The 15,261-nt window shown below is 35.8% G+C and overlaps 2 protein-coding genes across 3 annotated transcripts; one reads left to right on the top strand and one right to left on the bottom strand.

Moving 5' to 3' along the window:
- Positions 1–807: 807 nt before the first annotated feature.
- Positions 808–5,628, top strand: LOC129565364 (endoplasmic reticulum transmembrane helix translocase). The gene is made up of 6 exons (XM_055440175.1): positions 808–1,437; positions 1,605–3,233; positions 3,360–3,915; positions 4,093–4,476; positions 4,543–5,162; positions 5,222–5,628. The coding sequence occupies exons 1-6, from the start codon at positions 1,171–1,173 to the stop codon at positions 5,339–5,341; spliced, it is 3,576 nt and encodes a 1,191-aa protein (XP_055296150.1). The 5' UTR covers positions 808–1,170; the 3' UTR covers positions 5,342–5,628.
- Positions 5,629–8,017: 2,389 nt separating this feature from the next.
- On the bottom strand, positions 8,018–14,710 carry LOC129565366 (dynamin-like). 2 transcript variants are annotated; one of them, XM_055440180.1, is made up of 12 exons: positions 14,317–14,710; positions 11,494–14,245; positions 11,232–11,314; positions 10,093–10,849; positions 9,881–9,997; positions 9,585–9,813; positions 9,268–9,422; positions 9,134–9,177; positions 8,943–9,040; positions 8,548–8,829; positions 8,383–8,476; positions 8,018–8,311 (listed from the first exon to the last, which is right to left on the bottom strand). In XM_055440180.1, exons 2-12 carry the CDS (start codon positions 11,658–11,660, stop codon positions 8,226–8,228), a joined length of 2,112 nt encoding a protein of 703 aa, XP_055296155.1. In that variant the 5' UTR covers positions 11,661–14,245; positions 14,317–14,710; the 3' UTR covers positions 8,018–8,225. The 2 variants fall into 2 exon arrangements, with proteins under 2 accessions (XP_055296155.1, XP_055296154.1); XM_055440179.1 differs by lacking the exon at positions 14,317–14,710 and having other exon boundaries at positions 8,379–8,476; positions 11,494–12,869.
- Between the last annotated feature and the right edge of the window lie 551 nt (positions 14,711–15,261).

Raw genomic sequence — 15,261 nt, 5'->3', positions numbered from 1 at the left:
GTTTTGATTATGATTAGGTTTTGGAATTTTATGGAAAACAAATGATTAGGAATGCGAATCTCGATGTGCTGAAAACAGCAATGAGTTGAGCTCATCGAATACTGTATAAAAATGGAGGAGAAATTAATTTTTTCTTTCGATTTTTGTCTTTGATTCAGTTGAAAATGGTAGAAAAGTAATCGATTTTCTTTTTATTGGTTTTTATTTATTCAAAAAAAAAAAAAAATAATAATAATTTTGAATACAACATATCACTGCATTTGAATTCATGTACAGTTTTTGAACTATATTTCAGCAGCCAATGTTATAAGCGACAGGCTACAATCTTTAGCCATTCATCTGGTAAAAGTAATGTCAAAATCCATAAACATCGTGCAACATTTGAGGCTGTGAGAATGAAAATGGCAATACAGGAATAAACATTCTGAAACGCATCAAGAAAAAAAATTCGCGAAAATGGATCATGAGTTCTGAATATGCAAAAGTGAAACATGAATTTACATGGACAGCTTAGAAGGTTCATGGTTCACTTTTGCGTATTCAGAACTCATGATTCACTTTGGCGAATTTTTTTTCTTGATGCGGTTCAGAGTGTTTATTCCTGTATTGCCATTTTCATTCTCACAGCCTCATTTCTTTTTGGTCTTTTTAAAACTGAAACCAGCCTAATCTTCAGAAGGGAATCGAAAGTCACACGAATATTTTGGTTTTATGCGTTACATACTGAGCAAAAAAGCAGAGTTCAATTTCATTTTTTGTTTCGTTTTGGTATGGAATCGTCAAACTATGCATTAACCAACTTCACATCGGTTCGATGTCAATAGAAACATTACGTTTTTTTTCTTTCAATTCCATTTTGAAGGAGAAATGGATTGAGAATCGAATTGAGAGATTGTCGTGGTTTGACAAATGCAGTTAACAAGTCCGTATGGAATCGACCGCAACGTCACAGTTTTGACTTTTTCCGTCACGTATAAAACACGTAGAGTTTTCGCTCCTCACATCCGAAATAATAGATTCACACATCGAAATTAGTGGTGTTTTTTTCATTCTGTGCGAAAACGAAAAGAAATCCCACAACACATTGAAGTTGACCGGCTCGGTTCAATTTTATTCCCTTTTAGACCATCCTAAACCGGCCAATATACACGCATAAATAAACAAAGAAAAATGACACAACACTTTAAAAAGAAACATTCAATCGACGATTTAGTTCATTATGTCACGCTTCATAGAATCCTACCGCTTGCTCTGCGAGCCATTGTCTGGCCGTTCGTAGTGTTCTATTTAATCTGTTTAGGATTTTTATACCAAACCGATGCCGACCACTATGAAATCGGTTTCATTGCTTTGGCTGTGGTCGGATGTGTGCACATATTGACCGTGCTGTGCTGCTATTGGAGCGTTCATATTGCAGCATTTTTGAATTGTCGAAAGGTAACTACGATCATATGACTAATCACTTTTGCCATGAAATTGAAAACGTGTCTCCCTAATTGATAAGAGAAATGTTTGCGGTGTTTGAATGTTTTCAACAAATTCAACTTCGATATTGTCCATTGAGCTCATTTATAACGATTTTTCTGTCTATTTTCATTTCCAAGGTAAAGTTTGAGCTGCCACAAGAGAATGTCTTCGTCAAAGTTGTACCGATGCCAAATAATGGCTCACCCGAAATGGTACCCGTCCATCAAACGCAGTTAAATGACGCTAACAAGCAGATCATCTCTTGGTTCATTTTCCAAAAGATCAAATACGTGTGGGATGCAGACAAGAAAACGTTCCGTGGCATTGATTTTCCCATTCACAAAACATATGGCGAGTATATGAATAGCAAAGGTCATCAGAACGAAGTGGATGTTGAGCTGGCAAACAAACGGTACGGAAATAATCAAATGGAAATGGTTGTACCCGAGTTTTTGAAATTATTTACTGAACGTGCTACTGCACCATTTTTCGTGTTTCAAATATTTTCCGTTGGATTATGGTGTTTGGATCAATACATGTACTACTCATTGTTCACCTTATTCATGTTGGTCGTATTCGAGTGTACGTTGGTGCAACAACAGCTCCGAAATATGGCGGAAATTCGGAAAATGGGCAACAAACCAAGCCTAGTCAATGTGTATCGCAACAATAAATGGCGTCAAATTATGTCGGATCAATTAACACCCGGCGATTTAATATCGGTTGGACGCAGCAAAAATGATTCCTTTGTTCCGTGTGACGTTGTATTGCTAAGAGGTAGTTGTATCGTGGACGAAAGTATGTTAACCGGTGAATCTGTGCCGCAAATTAAAGAGTCACTTGAAGCCACCGATGAAATCAATCGCGAACTTGACCCTGAAAGCGATGGCAAACTGTTTACTCTATTCGGCGGTACAAAAGTTGTGCAACACACTCCACCGACAAAGGTTGCTCTACGTGCACCAGACGATGGATGCATCGCTTATGTCATCCGAACGGGATTCAATACATCACAGGGAAAACTTTTACGTACCATTTTGTTTGGTGTCCAACGCGTCACTGAGAACAATGCCGAAACATTTGCATTCATTTTATTCCTTTTGATATTCGCCGTAACGGCTGCAAGTTACGTATGGATCAAGGGCACCGAAGATTTGGAACGCAGTCGATACAAGCTGTTTTTGGAATGTACACTCATTTTGACGTCGATTATTCCACCCGATTTGCCCATCGAATTGTCATTGGCGGTGAATACTTCATTGATCAAATTGGCTAAGCTGTTTGTGTTCTGCACCGAACCATTCAGAATTCCATTAGCTGGCAAAGTGCAAATTTGCTGCTTTGACAAAACTGGAACACTGACCAGCGATGACCTTCTAGTTGAAGGCATAGCCGGATTGACTGAATCAACATCGGAAACGCTGAACATCGCAGAAGCAAATGAAAAAACAATAAGCGTACTTGCTACGTGTCATTCACTTGCTCAACTCGATGATGGTTTGGTTGGAGATCCACTGGAAAAAGCAACACTCACCGCTATCGACTGGAATCTTACCAAACAAGATAGTGTCATTCCGAAGAAAGCCAAATACAAGGCTATGAAGATTTACCAACGATTCTATTTCTCGTCAGCATTGAAACGGATGTCAGTTTTGGCTGGATGTCTCGTTCAATTCACCAATGAAGTTCATTATATCGGAACGGTCAAAGGTGCACCGGAAGTCGTCATGAAAATGCTCAAATCTGTTCCGGAAAATTATCAGAAGGTAAACATTGTGAATTGTCCTGAAGTGAATTGGGATAAATTTTCTTTCATTGATGAATTTTTCATCCTTTTATTTCCCAATCCTCAAATTTGTTCCTAATTAAAACGACCAATTTCTCGATTTCAGACTTATTTAGAGTTTTCACGACGTGGCGCTCGAGTTTTGGCCTTGGCATACAAGGAATTCGGAACATTGGACAATCAAAAGGCTCGTGAGATTAAACGCGAAGATGTGGAAAAAGATTTGGAATTTGCCGGCTTTGTAATCATTTCATGCCCGTTGAAAAGTGATTCAAAGAGTGCAATCAAGGAAATCGTCAAGTCATCACACAAAGTTGTAATGATTACCGGTGACAATCCATTGACGGCATGTCATGTGGCGAAGGAGCTCCGTTTTACACGAAAAACCATCTTGGTGTTGAGTCAAGATGTGCAAAATACCAGTGACGAGAAGCCAAAATACGTTTGGATTTCGATAAATGAAGACCAAGTTGAGCCAATTGATTTTAATTCATGGAAAAATTTAATACAAAACTACGATTTGGCCATTACAGGAGAAGGGCTTCAATACTTATGCGAATACGAGTATCAATATTTCCAGAAAATTGCTCCATACATTACCGTCTATGCTCGATTTGCGCCAAAACAGAAAGAATTCATCATAACGACACTGAAATCACTTGGTGAGTGGAAATAGGGTTGAATAGAGAGAATAGAGAAAAGGGAATGTTGAATAGAGTCTATGGACACTTAGGGAGTTTTGGAGGAAAATGTCTTAAAACAAGAAAAAAATGTCAAAATAATGAAAGATTTAAAAAGAGATCAATCCTTGCTAATCCACTATATGTCATTATTTTCAGGATTCTTCACATTGATGTGTGGTGATGGTACCAATGATGTTGGAGCTTTGAAACATGCTCATGTTGGTGTATCGATTCTTAGTAATGCATCGATAAAAAGGGGAAAAGTGAAACCAGAAAATACATTGCCAGCGCCGGGTTCAATTGTGCCACCACCTGCTGCGAGTAATAATGCCATACAAAACCGAGTCCGTGGAGTCAATGAACGTACTGCACCTCCGCTGACAGCAAGAGAGCGTGCCATTGCAAGACATCGTGAACAGTCACAGGCTCTGTTGAATAAGGCACTCAAAGACATGGATGAAGAACAGGTGCAAATTGTCAAATTAGGCGATGCCAGTATCGCTGCTCCATTCACGAGCAAAACATCATCGATTAACTGCGGTATGCAAAAGCATTATCAATTCGTCTTAATCTCTTCATGTTTACAATTTTTCTTTCCCATTTCAGTGTGTCACATAATCAAGCAAGGTCGTTGTACGCTCGTCACCACGCTACAAATGTTCAAAATCCTAGCGTTGAACGCGCTCATTTCGGCGTACTGTCAATCGGTGTTATACATTGATGGATTTAAATTTAGTGATACACAGGCAACGCTGCAGGGAATCTTCATTGCGGCCTGCTTCTTGTTTATAATCAAATCGAAGCCTCTGAAAGTGCTATCAAAGGAGGCACCGTTGCCAAACATTTTCAATTTTTATACGATTTCATCGATATTACTCCAGTTTGCGGTTCACTTTACTGCACTCGTCTATCTGACCTATGAAGCGACCGCCCGAAGTCCGCAACGAGAAGGCAAAGTGAAGCTAAACATTGATTTGGCGCCGGGTGAAGAGGAGGAAGCCTTCAAACCGAATATTATCAACAGTACGGTTTTTATTATTTGCTTTGCCTTGCAAGTGTCAACGTTTGCTGTGAATCACAAGGGCCATCCGTTTATGGAGCGATTGCGCGAGAATAAATTCCTCATGTATGCTATACTCGCATCGAGTGCAGTCATTGTGGCGCTCAGCTTCGGTGTGTCAAGTGAACTGAATCAAACATTTGAAATCATCGATTTTCCAGAAGAAGTAAGCACCCATTTCACACTATGACCAAAACCTTTACTAATTTCTCCTTTCTTTTTCAGTTCAAAAAGATTTTGATTGGCGTTCTGGTAGCAGACACAGTGCTGGCATTTGCAGTGGATCGGATTTGCTCGTTTCTGTTTGGCTCTATACGAAAATCAGACATTGTTTCCGATTTCTAATCCATTCCATAACCATGCAATTTTATCCATTGATGATTAAACCTGTTTTTTTTTATTTATCTGTTTCCCATTATCCCATTCGATTCAATGTGCATTTAATGATTAAATGATTTTCCAAGCGTATTAATGGTTTTCACACAGTGTATTTAGCATGTGAACGCAATAAATTCCGTTGCTCGGTATTCGAAATGTTCGCTTTAGTGGATTTATTTAAGTTTATTGAATTTAAATGAGATGGCGTCGCATTAGGTATAAATAAATGAATCGTGAATATAAAAAATTTAAAACATAAGTGTCAATTTTTTTCTGATTGATGTAGGTTTCGTTTAATCGGGGAAATTGCATTTACGGTATTACGCTTAGTTTGGATATCACAGCACCACAGAAAATTGCGTGACTGAGTTACTTGTTGTTGATCGATAAACTATTTAATGAATAATTGACACCCTTATGAGCTTTATATTATTTGTAGTTCTTTTTATTTTCTACAATAATGCCGACACCTAGTCGCTGTCCCTTTCCAGTAGCGAGACAAATGCAAAAAAACTTCTTTTCTGCTCAATGCTGAGTTGTGTCACTTTTGCTCGCAACTTTATTTGTCTCGTTTTTGCTCTAAGTTTTTTTAACGTCTCAGTTATGGATAAAGAGCCCATAAGTTGTTCTGGACTTAAAGTAAATATCTTCTGGACTAGTTACATATTCCGTCATTATAACGCTATCAATATCGTTGGTTACATTTGAATTACTACCAATTCTGGCAGCAAAATAAATTCGAAAAATAAAGCCTTTCTAGCTGAACATTGCTGATTGAAAGGAGAGAAGTGTTGGGAGCCTTATCGTATGATTCATCATTTTGAATTTTGCCGCATCTTATGTTGCACTGATTGTCTCCTATCGGATGTTTCATTCATTTTTCTTATTTTATATCGCACCGATTGTACTAATATATAGAGATTATATAGAACCAATTTAACTCATTCATTCACTTTTAATTATTGTTATCAGCTTCATTGATTGAGAAAGAGTCGCCTGAGAGAAGAGTGTGTTTTTGTTTGCAATCGAAATTATATGGAATGAAAGATTTCTTGATGATTGGAAATGAAATGAATCCAGCGGACAATTAGTTAGATCAATTCAGATCCAATATTTGAACCTAGGGGAATTTATCATTCAATGCAGTTTGTATGATTGAAGTCTTTTTCCAAATTCAAACAATATTCTTATGTTTACACACAGATTCAAAAGATTCACTCAGATTCAACACATTACTGTGAACGAATCGTCATGAATATGATGAATCTGATGAATCTCGTGAATCCAAATTGAAAATGGCGACAGAACTGTCAGTCGCCATATTGGATTTCAGTAAACAAAAGATTCATAAGATTCGTAAGATTCACATCATTTGGAAAGTGAGTGATTCCCCTAGATTTGAACCGTTGCGACAAACAAATTCCCTTAGAATGTTTTAGTTTCAAAGTGCAATATGAATTTTTTTTATATAGAGTTTACAACAACAACTCTATATGAAAAAAACTTTATGTTGCACTTTAAAACCAAAATATTCTGAGGGAATTTGTTCGTCGCAATGGTTCATTTGAGGTATGGAAATTATGAACAATTCGACATGCATTGAAGCTAAAACTTTATCATAAAATCTTGAGAACTTGATTACAGCGCAGAATTAATTTTGTCAATAGAACAAACCTTCTAAATAGCATTTGTTTCTTTGGTTCATCAAGAAAGTTGCTGCAAAAATACATTCAGAACCATTGTCACTTGAAAACAAATGAATATTCGAATCTTTATTCAGTGATGACAACTAAATATGCTTACGAAAAGAAATTTCAAGCCAACTACAAGCAAATACCGTTAAAGCATTCGAGATTTTCAATGAGAATTCGCACCAAAAGTTGATATTTAAACAGAATAGAAACAAATGGATGTCGAATTATTTGTTGTAAAATTTAAGTAAAGTGGTCTTGAGATCACAATATTTATGAATTGAAATTCCAACACATGTCGCCAAGTGCATTAAACTTGAATAAAAATGATTTTATTAGTTGAATATGAAATAGTGAATAAATAATCGCATAAAAAATGTTGTTTTTGTGAGTGTAGCATATATGCTATGTGACTATAGTCACGTACACTATAACGTAGCTCTCACATTGTACACACACCTTATCATCTAAGCATTAATAAGCATTAATCGTTTACCAGTACTCAACCTGTTCACACTCATTCCTTGTTACTACAGTAAGAACAATTTTGCATTGGTATGTTAATTTTCCAAGTTCTACTTTGATAAGCAGCAGTAGCAATTCGAATTTTTACTCGGTGGATAAGCAAGCAGCCGTTTTTTTTCATTCTAGATCAATCATTCTTTACTTACCTGAATAACAAATTTACTTTAGCCTTCGGGCCAAAGATGTTGAAAACACTAATGTATACAACTATCTTGCACAGAAAATGCGTTTTTATTTTCTTTTTATTATGAAATATGAACTTCAATGAAGGAGTTACAATTCATTTCAATTCGAATCCTACGTTTAAATGCAAAATGATTAAAAATAAAATTTGAATGAATATTTTTTGTAAAGCTAATAAAACTTCACACTTTCCATTTGCAGACGCTTATTGTTGTGATTCTGATGGCAAAAAAAAATTATATCATTCAATGGCATGTACTTTTATTCGGCAAACTATTTGGCAACAACGAAACTTTTTTTACAAAGGTGTATAATGTTTTGGCTGTGTCTAACTGAGAAAATTGAACATAAATGGATTATTGAAATTACATGCTAAATCTTAGATAGGAAAAAAAGTGTATTGAAATTGATAAATGGTAGTAAGTCCAAGTAGCGCGGTGATACTGAAGTCACTAATCGATCGATGGAGTCGACGAACGGGCCAATTTTTGTTCTCCATTGGCGATGACACCATGAGCGGTTTCCTTTGACACAGTACCTGGAGAGAGTTAACAAACAATGACATGAGCATTTATAATTCGATCAAAAGGGATAGTGGCAAATACATACGAATAATTTCAAGTGCTGATTTGCATGCTTCATACGTCTTGGAGTTTTTATCGTGTTTTTGAGCTTCCTCTGGGCTCAACGCGAATTTTTCAGCCTGAAAAATATGAATAAATCAATTATCATGCTTGAGGTACTCAATGATTTTTTTTCCTCTCAAATACTAACATATTCATCGCTTGGAAGACCAAGAAAATCCATTAAAATCTTATCGTTGATGTAGTCTTGCAATTCTTTTACGACGTACAATGTGATCGCCTTTGGGACCATATCACGTGTGGTTTTTTTGACAATGCGCATGTAAGAATCGATTTTTTCATAAATATCACCGACGGTTCGATTGAGTGACGGATCTATATTATAGTTTTTCATTTCCTTCTCATCTTTTGCATCTTTGGCATCCTTCGTTTCATGATTTGCTTTTGATTCTTCACCCTCTAGTGAATGCATCTACCATAATAAATAATATAAAAATTCAATTTTTGTCAAATGAGTGAAAGAAAAGCATAACTATGGCATTAATCAGTCCATTGATAGAAATGTAAAAACAATCCAAAACTCACACTTTCGTTATCCCCATTTAAGGTATGTGTGGCCGCTTCATCTGGGATTGACTCGATTCGAGAGCATCCAGTTACATCCACGGCAGAATCGGTGAAAACTGTGTCAAAAATGATAAGTGACCAAGAAAATAGATAATATCGAAGGCTACACATTTCTTGTTTTGCTAAACAAATAAATCGATTTCACTCACCTGAACTGCTGGCACTTATTTCACCCTTAGCTTTTCGTGGTGTTCTATTGGATTAAAGGTATGCGAAATATTTAGAATTAATCCGAACTATGATCATGTATAAGCAATCGAAAAATATTAAAGGGTCCACTTACATGTTCTTCATGAATTCGTCATGGCTGTAATTCATGTAGGCGAGCTCCATATCGGTCAGCGATAAAATATTTTGTTTGTATCTTGGCGCGTTGTTATGGATGAATGAAATGATATTGTTTTCAATGTCACCGCGTAAATTCGGATAATTTGCAATCTTGACAATTGAACGAAATTTCAAATTAAATTCATTATGAAAATGTTGGATGTGTTTGCAGATTATCATTTGATTTCTATGTAAATCTTTTTTTAAAATCCAAATAAAACTGAATGACAATTGCGTTCATTATGCAAGTTAGAAATAAGGCAATTCACTTACGTGCTGAGTGCAAAACCGAACAGCCGAAGTTAACTCGCCTACCACCAATTCGATGCACTTAAGAACCGGCTCTTTTAGTCGTTCAATTTGCTTTTTCACAATGTCTTCGAACACCATGTATGGTTCGAACAAAACACCACGATAACCGTAAATGTTGCTCACTGCAAAGTTAATCTCACGACGCATCTGATCGCTGTCCAGAGAGATTTGCGAAATGTCACGTGGCAAACTGACACAAACCGAAAAAAAATCAAAATATAACCCACATGGCTTCAGGAATGAATTGGATTAATTACCGTTCATGGAACAATTTGCAGATGATGGCACCGTTAGACAGCCCTTCGGTACGAATGTCTTCACTGCCAAGCCCGCCAATCGCTTTTTCAAAATCCGATTGCATTTGTCGAATGATTCTATGAAAACGGAATGAAACACAAAATTCGTTGGTTTTTATCAATTTCACCAAAAATACGATAGTTTAAGTCATCAGTGATGATTCATCACTCACTTAAGCATCACTGTTTTCATGGCCTCGGGATCATCTGAATTCACGTTGTTGAATTCTTGCACTTTTTTCTCGAGCGATACCATCCGCTTGCTCAATTCATCCTGCAAACTTGGCAGCTTATCGCGAATATGTTCAGTTAACTGTTGATTCAACACTCGTTGCAAATATGGTGTGCCCATACGGTCAGCAAAACGGCGATAATCTTTGTGGCCCATGAAAAAATTACGTTCAGCCTTCAGCGCTGCCATAATATCTTTCTTTTCGTTGATATGTTTTTGAGAACGATTTACAACACCGATGTAGCCACGACGCAATGGCAACAGCTCATTTTCCAGGATCTTTCGAGCATTGGTGCCTTCATCCATTAGATCCAATTTGGTGATCACACCAATTGTGCGAACGCCTTGTGGATCGACTTCTTTTGCCAATTTTATGGCATCGGAATTGGCCAAATCGGAGTTTGCTGGCGAAACAGCCAGAATTAAACAATTCTCTTTCGAGATGTACTTGAAGATCATGTCTCTGACTTGCTGCTCGATATCAGGTGGCTGATCACCAACTGCAACTTTGGTTATACCCGGCAAATCGATCAGTGTTAAGTCCAATACATTTGGTGAATGAATGTGCAAATTGATTGGAATATGAGAAATGCCCTTTTTGCTTCCGGCAATTTCTTCGGTGACAGACTCGATTTCTTTACGAATATCGTCGAAATTGGTGAACTTTTTGTCCTTGTCGTGCATAAATACACCATACTCTATTGGAACAAAATGTTCATCACATATGGATTATTCACGATTTTATCCAGAGTTTGACTTATCCGCCAGATATATGCTATGGCATAGAAAAAATATGCGCATATTTTTTGGTACATTTGGATTTTGTGACTAACTTACCATGTAAATTCATATGGATACCAAGAATTTGGGACAAAAAATCGTGGGATCCACAAAAAATCGTGGAATGCACATGAATTTACATGGTAAGTTAGTCACAAAATCCAAATGTACCAAAAATATGCGCATATTTTTTTTATGCCATAGCATATATCTGGCGGATAAGTCAAACTCTGATTTTATCGAAACTTACTTATGAATTAAAGAATGTTGAAAGAATGTAAAAAGTCATTGTTTTCTCACCCTCATTATCTTCTGTTGAGCTGATCAACTGCAAGATCAACGGGCGTCGAGTTACGATGTCAGAGCCTCGTGGCAAAAAATCTCTGTTTAAAAAATATGATAAAAGAAACGTAAGCTCTTGAAATTTCGCGAACCAAATGAATATTGCTCTTTTTTTTTAAAAACATATTTTGTAAACAAATTTCAATAACTTTTTCACAAACATCGGAAAAAATTGCTATTTGCTTTATTATTATTTTCATTGTTTCTTAGAAAAACTCACCGTCCGACAAAATTCTCCAAAACTGAACTCTTCCCGGCACTTTGGCATCCAATCACAGCAATTTGCGGAAAATCAAATTGCATATCAACGCCAACTTGAGTGCACACGTCCAAAATTTTGTTCATTGCTGGAATCAGCTTTTCCATGCCTGCATTACCCGGTTCCATTTTTGCTATGATATTTTTTTCACTTTCAAATTTTTATATCCAATTTGAATGATTTTTTTATTGAGCAGAAAAAGCGTTTAATTTATTTATCGCTTGTTTCGTGCTTTTTATTTATTGGGAGATTTTATTTCAGTTTTTAAATTATTTCTGATCAGTGATCACAGCTTGTAATCCTTTTAACTGCAAATGAAATGTGATTTAAAATAATGCACAATGAATTGTCGATGCTCTTGCTCGGGCAAATCAAACTGATGAACTAAATCGAAAAAATCACCGATGTTATGACCAAGCCAAAAGTCCATTGTGTGCGGAATTTCATCACACATTCAACTCAAATACTTTCGAAGTTTATCTTTGAACACATCGATTCGCTTTGACGAATTCTCATCCAGTTGAGTCTGCGTCGCTTGCGTTCACGTCTACGTTCTTAGTTTTGTATTGTTGCGACAAATTATGGTACGGTTTTTTCGTTCAGCGGATTGGCATAATTGCGGCAATTGAATTGCCGTCCAATTTATGAATATATTGCCTTACTGCTCTCCTTGTGAATCATTCGCTCATATACAATTCAAGAAAAAAATAATAAACAGAATCTTTATGCGGAGGGATTTATACACTGTTTAAACAAACTTTACAGAGCGATCGTCTCTCATATAAACACGTTCAAACGACAAAAAGACAGTTCCAACGAAAATTGCTGTTGTCAATATGTCAATTTCACCATACTAAGAAATTTTGCGTTAAAGAAATCAAAGGGAAGTCATAAAATAGCATACTTTGCTTTGCATTCAAGCATTCTAACTATGAAACGTGATTGGATCACTAGGTGATTGAATTTGTTCGAAATTTGTACAGTTACTCGGGATACATTTGTTTCAGTGCGTATCATTTGAGACAACTCAGCAATCAAATTAGGAGGATGAAATAAACACTGCCTGGTTTCCGTGAAGTAATCAATGATATTGATATCGTAAATACTGACTTTAAGATTTCTTTCTATGCTTTTTCGCTGAACTCATGCAATTTTTTTTTCTGCATATATCACGTATACATCACATATGTATATAATACATATGTCGAGAAATCTCTATGCTTGCGATGGATTTTACTTGCAACGATTTTATTTACGAAAATATTTCAAGGAACTTCGATGAGTTTCACGTGCAGTCATTTCAAACTGAAATCCTTAACGAAGGAACAACTGAATATCATGAATCATCTTAGATTAGATTATTTAATTTACAATGCGGTTCTGAATCAAAATGGTAAAAAAAAATATTCGGCAATCGATAAATCCAAAAAAAGTATTAAATGTGATTCCCCAAAATTTGGATTCCCCGGTTAACAAAAGAGTGAGAGCAACATATAACAGTCGCTGCTATATCGATGCGATGATTCACCTTCGCTGTCTGCACTATTGCGAACATCACAAAGAAGAAATATGTGATAGCGCAAGTCTGTGCTCTTGTTTATTTTGTATTTAGAAAAAAAGATTTATTCACCGGTTTACTGGAAGCTCGTATGTATGATCGTTAATTTTTTATCTCTTCAAACTAATGTTAAAAATAAAATTGAAACACTTTGTAATATTTTCTTTATTCAAAACTGCAACGATTATTTTATATATTTTTCCGAATTCAGTTGAAAAAAGTGATGTTATAATTTTGGCGAGAAAACGACGAATGATTGCTTCCCAAGCGGCTAATTATATTCTATGTTAAATTTTAGATATGCCACAAAGCGATGAGTGCTCGAAAAAATTGCATTTCCGTACAGAACTGATATTTCGCGGAGTTTAGTACCATAAGCAATGGTGAAGTCTGGATAATATCCGGACGCTGTCATCCTTAATTAATTGATAAGGAATTTTTTCTGCGAAAAACTCAGATAAATGAAAGATGATAATCCCTAATCAAAATCATTAAAAAAAAATTTGCTGATATTTCGAACTGTGAACTTTTAAATGTTCCACTTCAACACAGTGGATTTCTTTCGGGTTTGATTTTACCTACTTTCAGTTCTCTGTTGAAATTCGCAATTGATTTTTTACTAGGTCCTCGTTTTAGAATCAAAGATTTTGAATGAAAAATTCAAACCACTATATGATTTCGGGTGATTATGAATACTTTCAATTTTCGATTGAGCTGTTGTTCTTCCGTAAATTGACCTTACTCAAAATGGCATAGCCAGTTCTTATCATTTTAATGATATAAATTTATTGTTTTTCATTAATTCGCGTGTAATAAATTACCCCTTATGAATATTTAATTTCACCCAATAGTATCGAGTTGTACAGTAGGTATTTGTTATAGAGTTGCCACCATACATATCATGGCAACAATGTCCACTTGGTTTTTATGTTTGAACTCGGTGTCCTACTGATGTAAAATTGGATGTAAATGAATGTATACGTGAAACAAACTGATATCATGTTGAATGAAAGCATTGGCGGTTAACAATAACGAATCCTTTTGTGGTTATTACGATGGGATTGTATTGCATTTGAGTCAAAAAAGTTTATGAAATTCCGAATTTAGTTCAGCAGTAACGAAGTGTCCTTCTGAAGTCGTCCTCACTAAAAATGCCTGGAAAATCGTTTAATTACAAGAAGAAAATAATTCTGAAATGTCAAAACTCAAGAAGATATCGAATCTACCTGTTTATACACCTCTTCTGCTGCATTAATGATCATGACCGTTGCACAGCCCGGAGTGAAATTGCCAAAAAGTGGACCAAGGACGAAGGTCCTGCATCTAAGCGTCTGACAGCTCACTTCTAGCGCTACGAGACAAGTGTCAAAAGTTGTGACACAGATCGTTCAATGTATTATTGAATCTTTTTTTAATTTGTTAATAAAGTAGACAAAAAAATAAAAATGTCACGAATGTGCAAAATTGATTTTTGTGAGAGCGTAGCACGTGATAAACATCAATTTTATAAGTAAAAAATGTTTCTTTAATTACGTAACATTGTTGATGCGTTCAATTTGTCGCGTTCATGTGTGCGTCTAACGACGTAAAGAATAGCATAGAAATGGAACAGAAGCCAATGTCAAACTTGAATAAAATTCATTATTTCACTAGAATAAATGTGAATTGCTTGAAGGAAAAATATAAATATTGTCAACAACAAATGAAATAGAAAAAGTTTGTCCACGTCAATCAAGCTTCAAAAATCAATAAGGTTGACTGAACATGAACACCAAATAGAAAGGAAAACAATATACACATTTGCTCGTTCCATAGTTAAAACTGTTTATTCTCTTGAGTCTTTTTTATCAACAATGATCAATGATTAAATAAGTACCTACACAGTATGCACATTGAAGTACATACGAAATATACATCTGTTTTGCTTTCATCTTCGTCTTGCTACGATTGATATGAAGTTGTTTGAATGACGATACCGCAACGAAAAAATTCATCGAAAACCGATCTAGGCTACTTTGTATTTTTTTCGTTGGAGTGATGAGACTCAATAACCTCTGTCTTTTTTCGATATATAAAATGTGTCTTTGTTGCAGGTGTTAATTTATTCCATTTAAAACCGAATGTCTTTTCCGTTAGAACACAACATCCATATCTAGGGCTGCCTGATGGCA

The sequence above is a fragment of the Sitodiplosis mosellana genome, unplaced genomic scaffold (genome assembly GCF_009176505.1).
Source record: "Sitodiplosis mosellana isolate CC-2019 unplaced genomic scaffold, AAFC_SMos_1.0 Smas_scaffold_2, whole genome shotgun sequence".
In the NCBI taxonomy this organism is placed as follows: Eukaryota; Metazoa; Arthropoda; class Insecta; order Diptera; family Cecidomyiidae; genus Sitodiplosis; species Sitodiplosis mosellana.
Note: the sequence above shows the minus strand (reverse complement) of the source record. Positions and strands in the feature narration are given on the sequence as shown.

What these genes read in the sequence shown, in the direction of transcription:
- LOC129565364 (XM_055440175.1), top strand. Translation starts at nt 1,171, where the DNA reads ATGACACAACACTTTAAAAAGAAACATTCAATCGACGATTTAGTTCAT. An exon ending in CATTTTTGAATTGTCGAAAG is followed by an intron (nt 1,438 to 1,604) that starts GTAACTACGATC and finishes TTCATTTCCAAG; the next exon opens with GTAAAGTTTGAGCTGCCACA. An exon ending in AACGACACTGAAATCACTTG is followed by an intron (nt 3,916 to 4,092) that starts GTGAGTGGAAAT and finishes CATTATTTTCAG; the next exon opens with GATTCTTCACATTGATGTGT.
- LOC129565366 (XM_055440179.1), bottom strand. Translation starts at nt 11,660, where the DNA reads ATGGAACCGGGTAATGCAGGCATGGAAAAGCTGATTCCAGCAATGAAC. An exon ending in TTGGAGAATTTTGTCGGACG is followed by an intron (nt 11,315 to 11,493) that starts GTGAGTTTTTCT and finishes TTTTTTAAACAG; the next exon opens with AGATTTTTTGCCACGAGGCT. An exon ending in GCACTTGAAATTATTCGTAT is followed by an intron (nt 8,312 to 8,378) that starts GTATTTGCCACT and finishes AACTCTCTCCAG; the next exon opens with GTACTGTGTCAAAGGAAACC.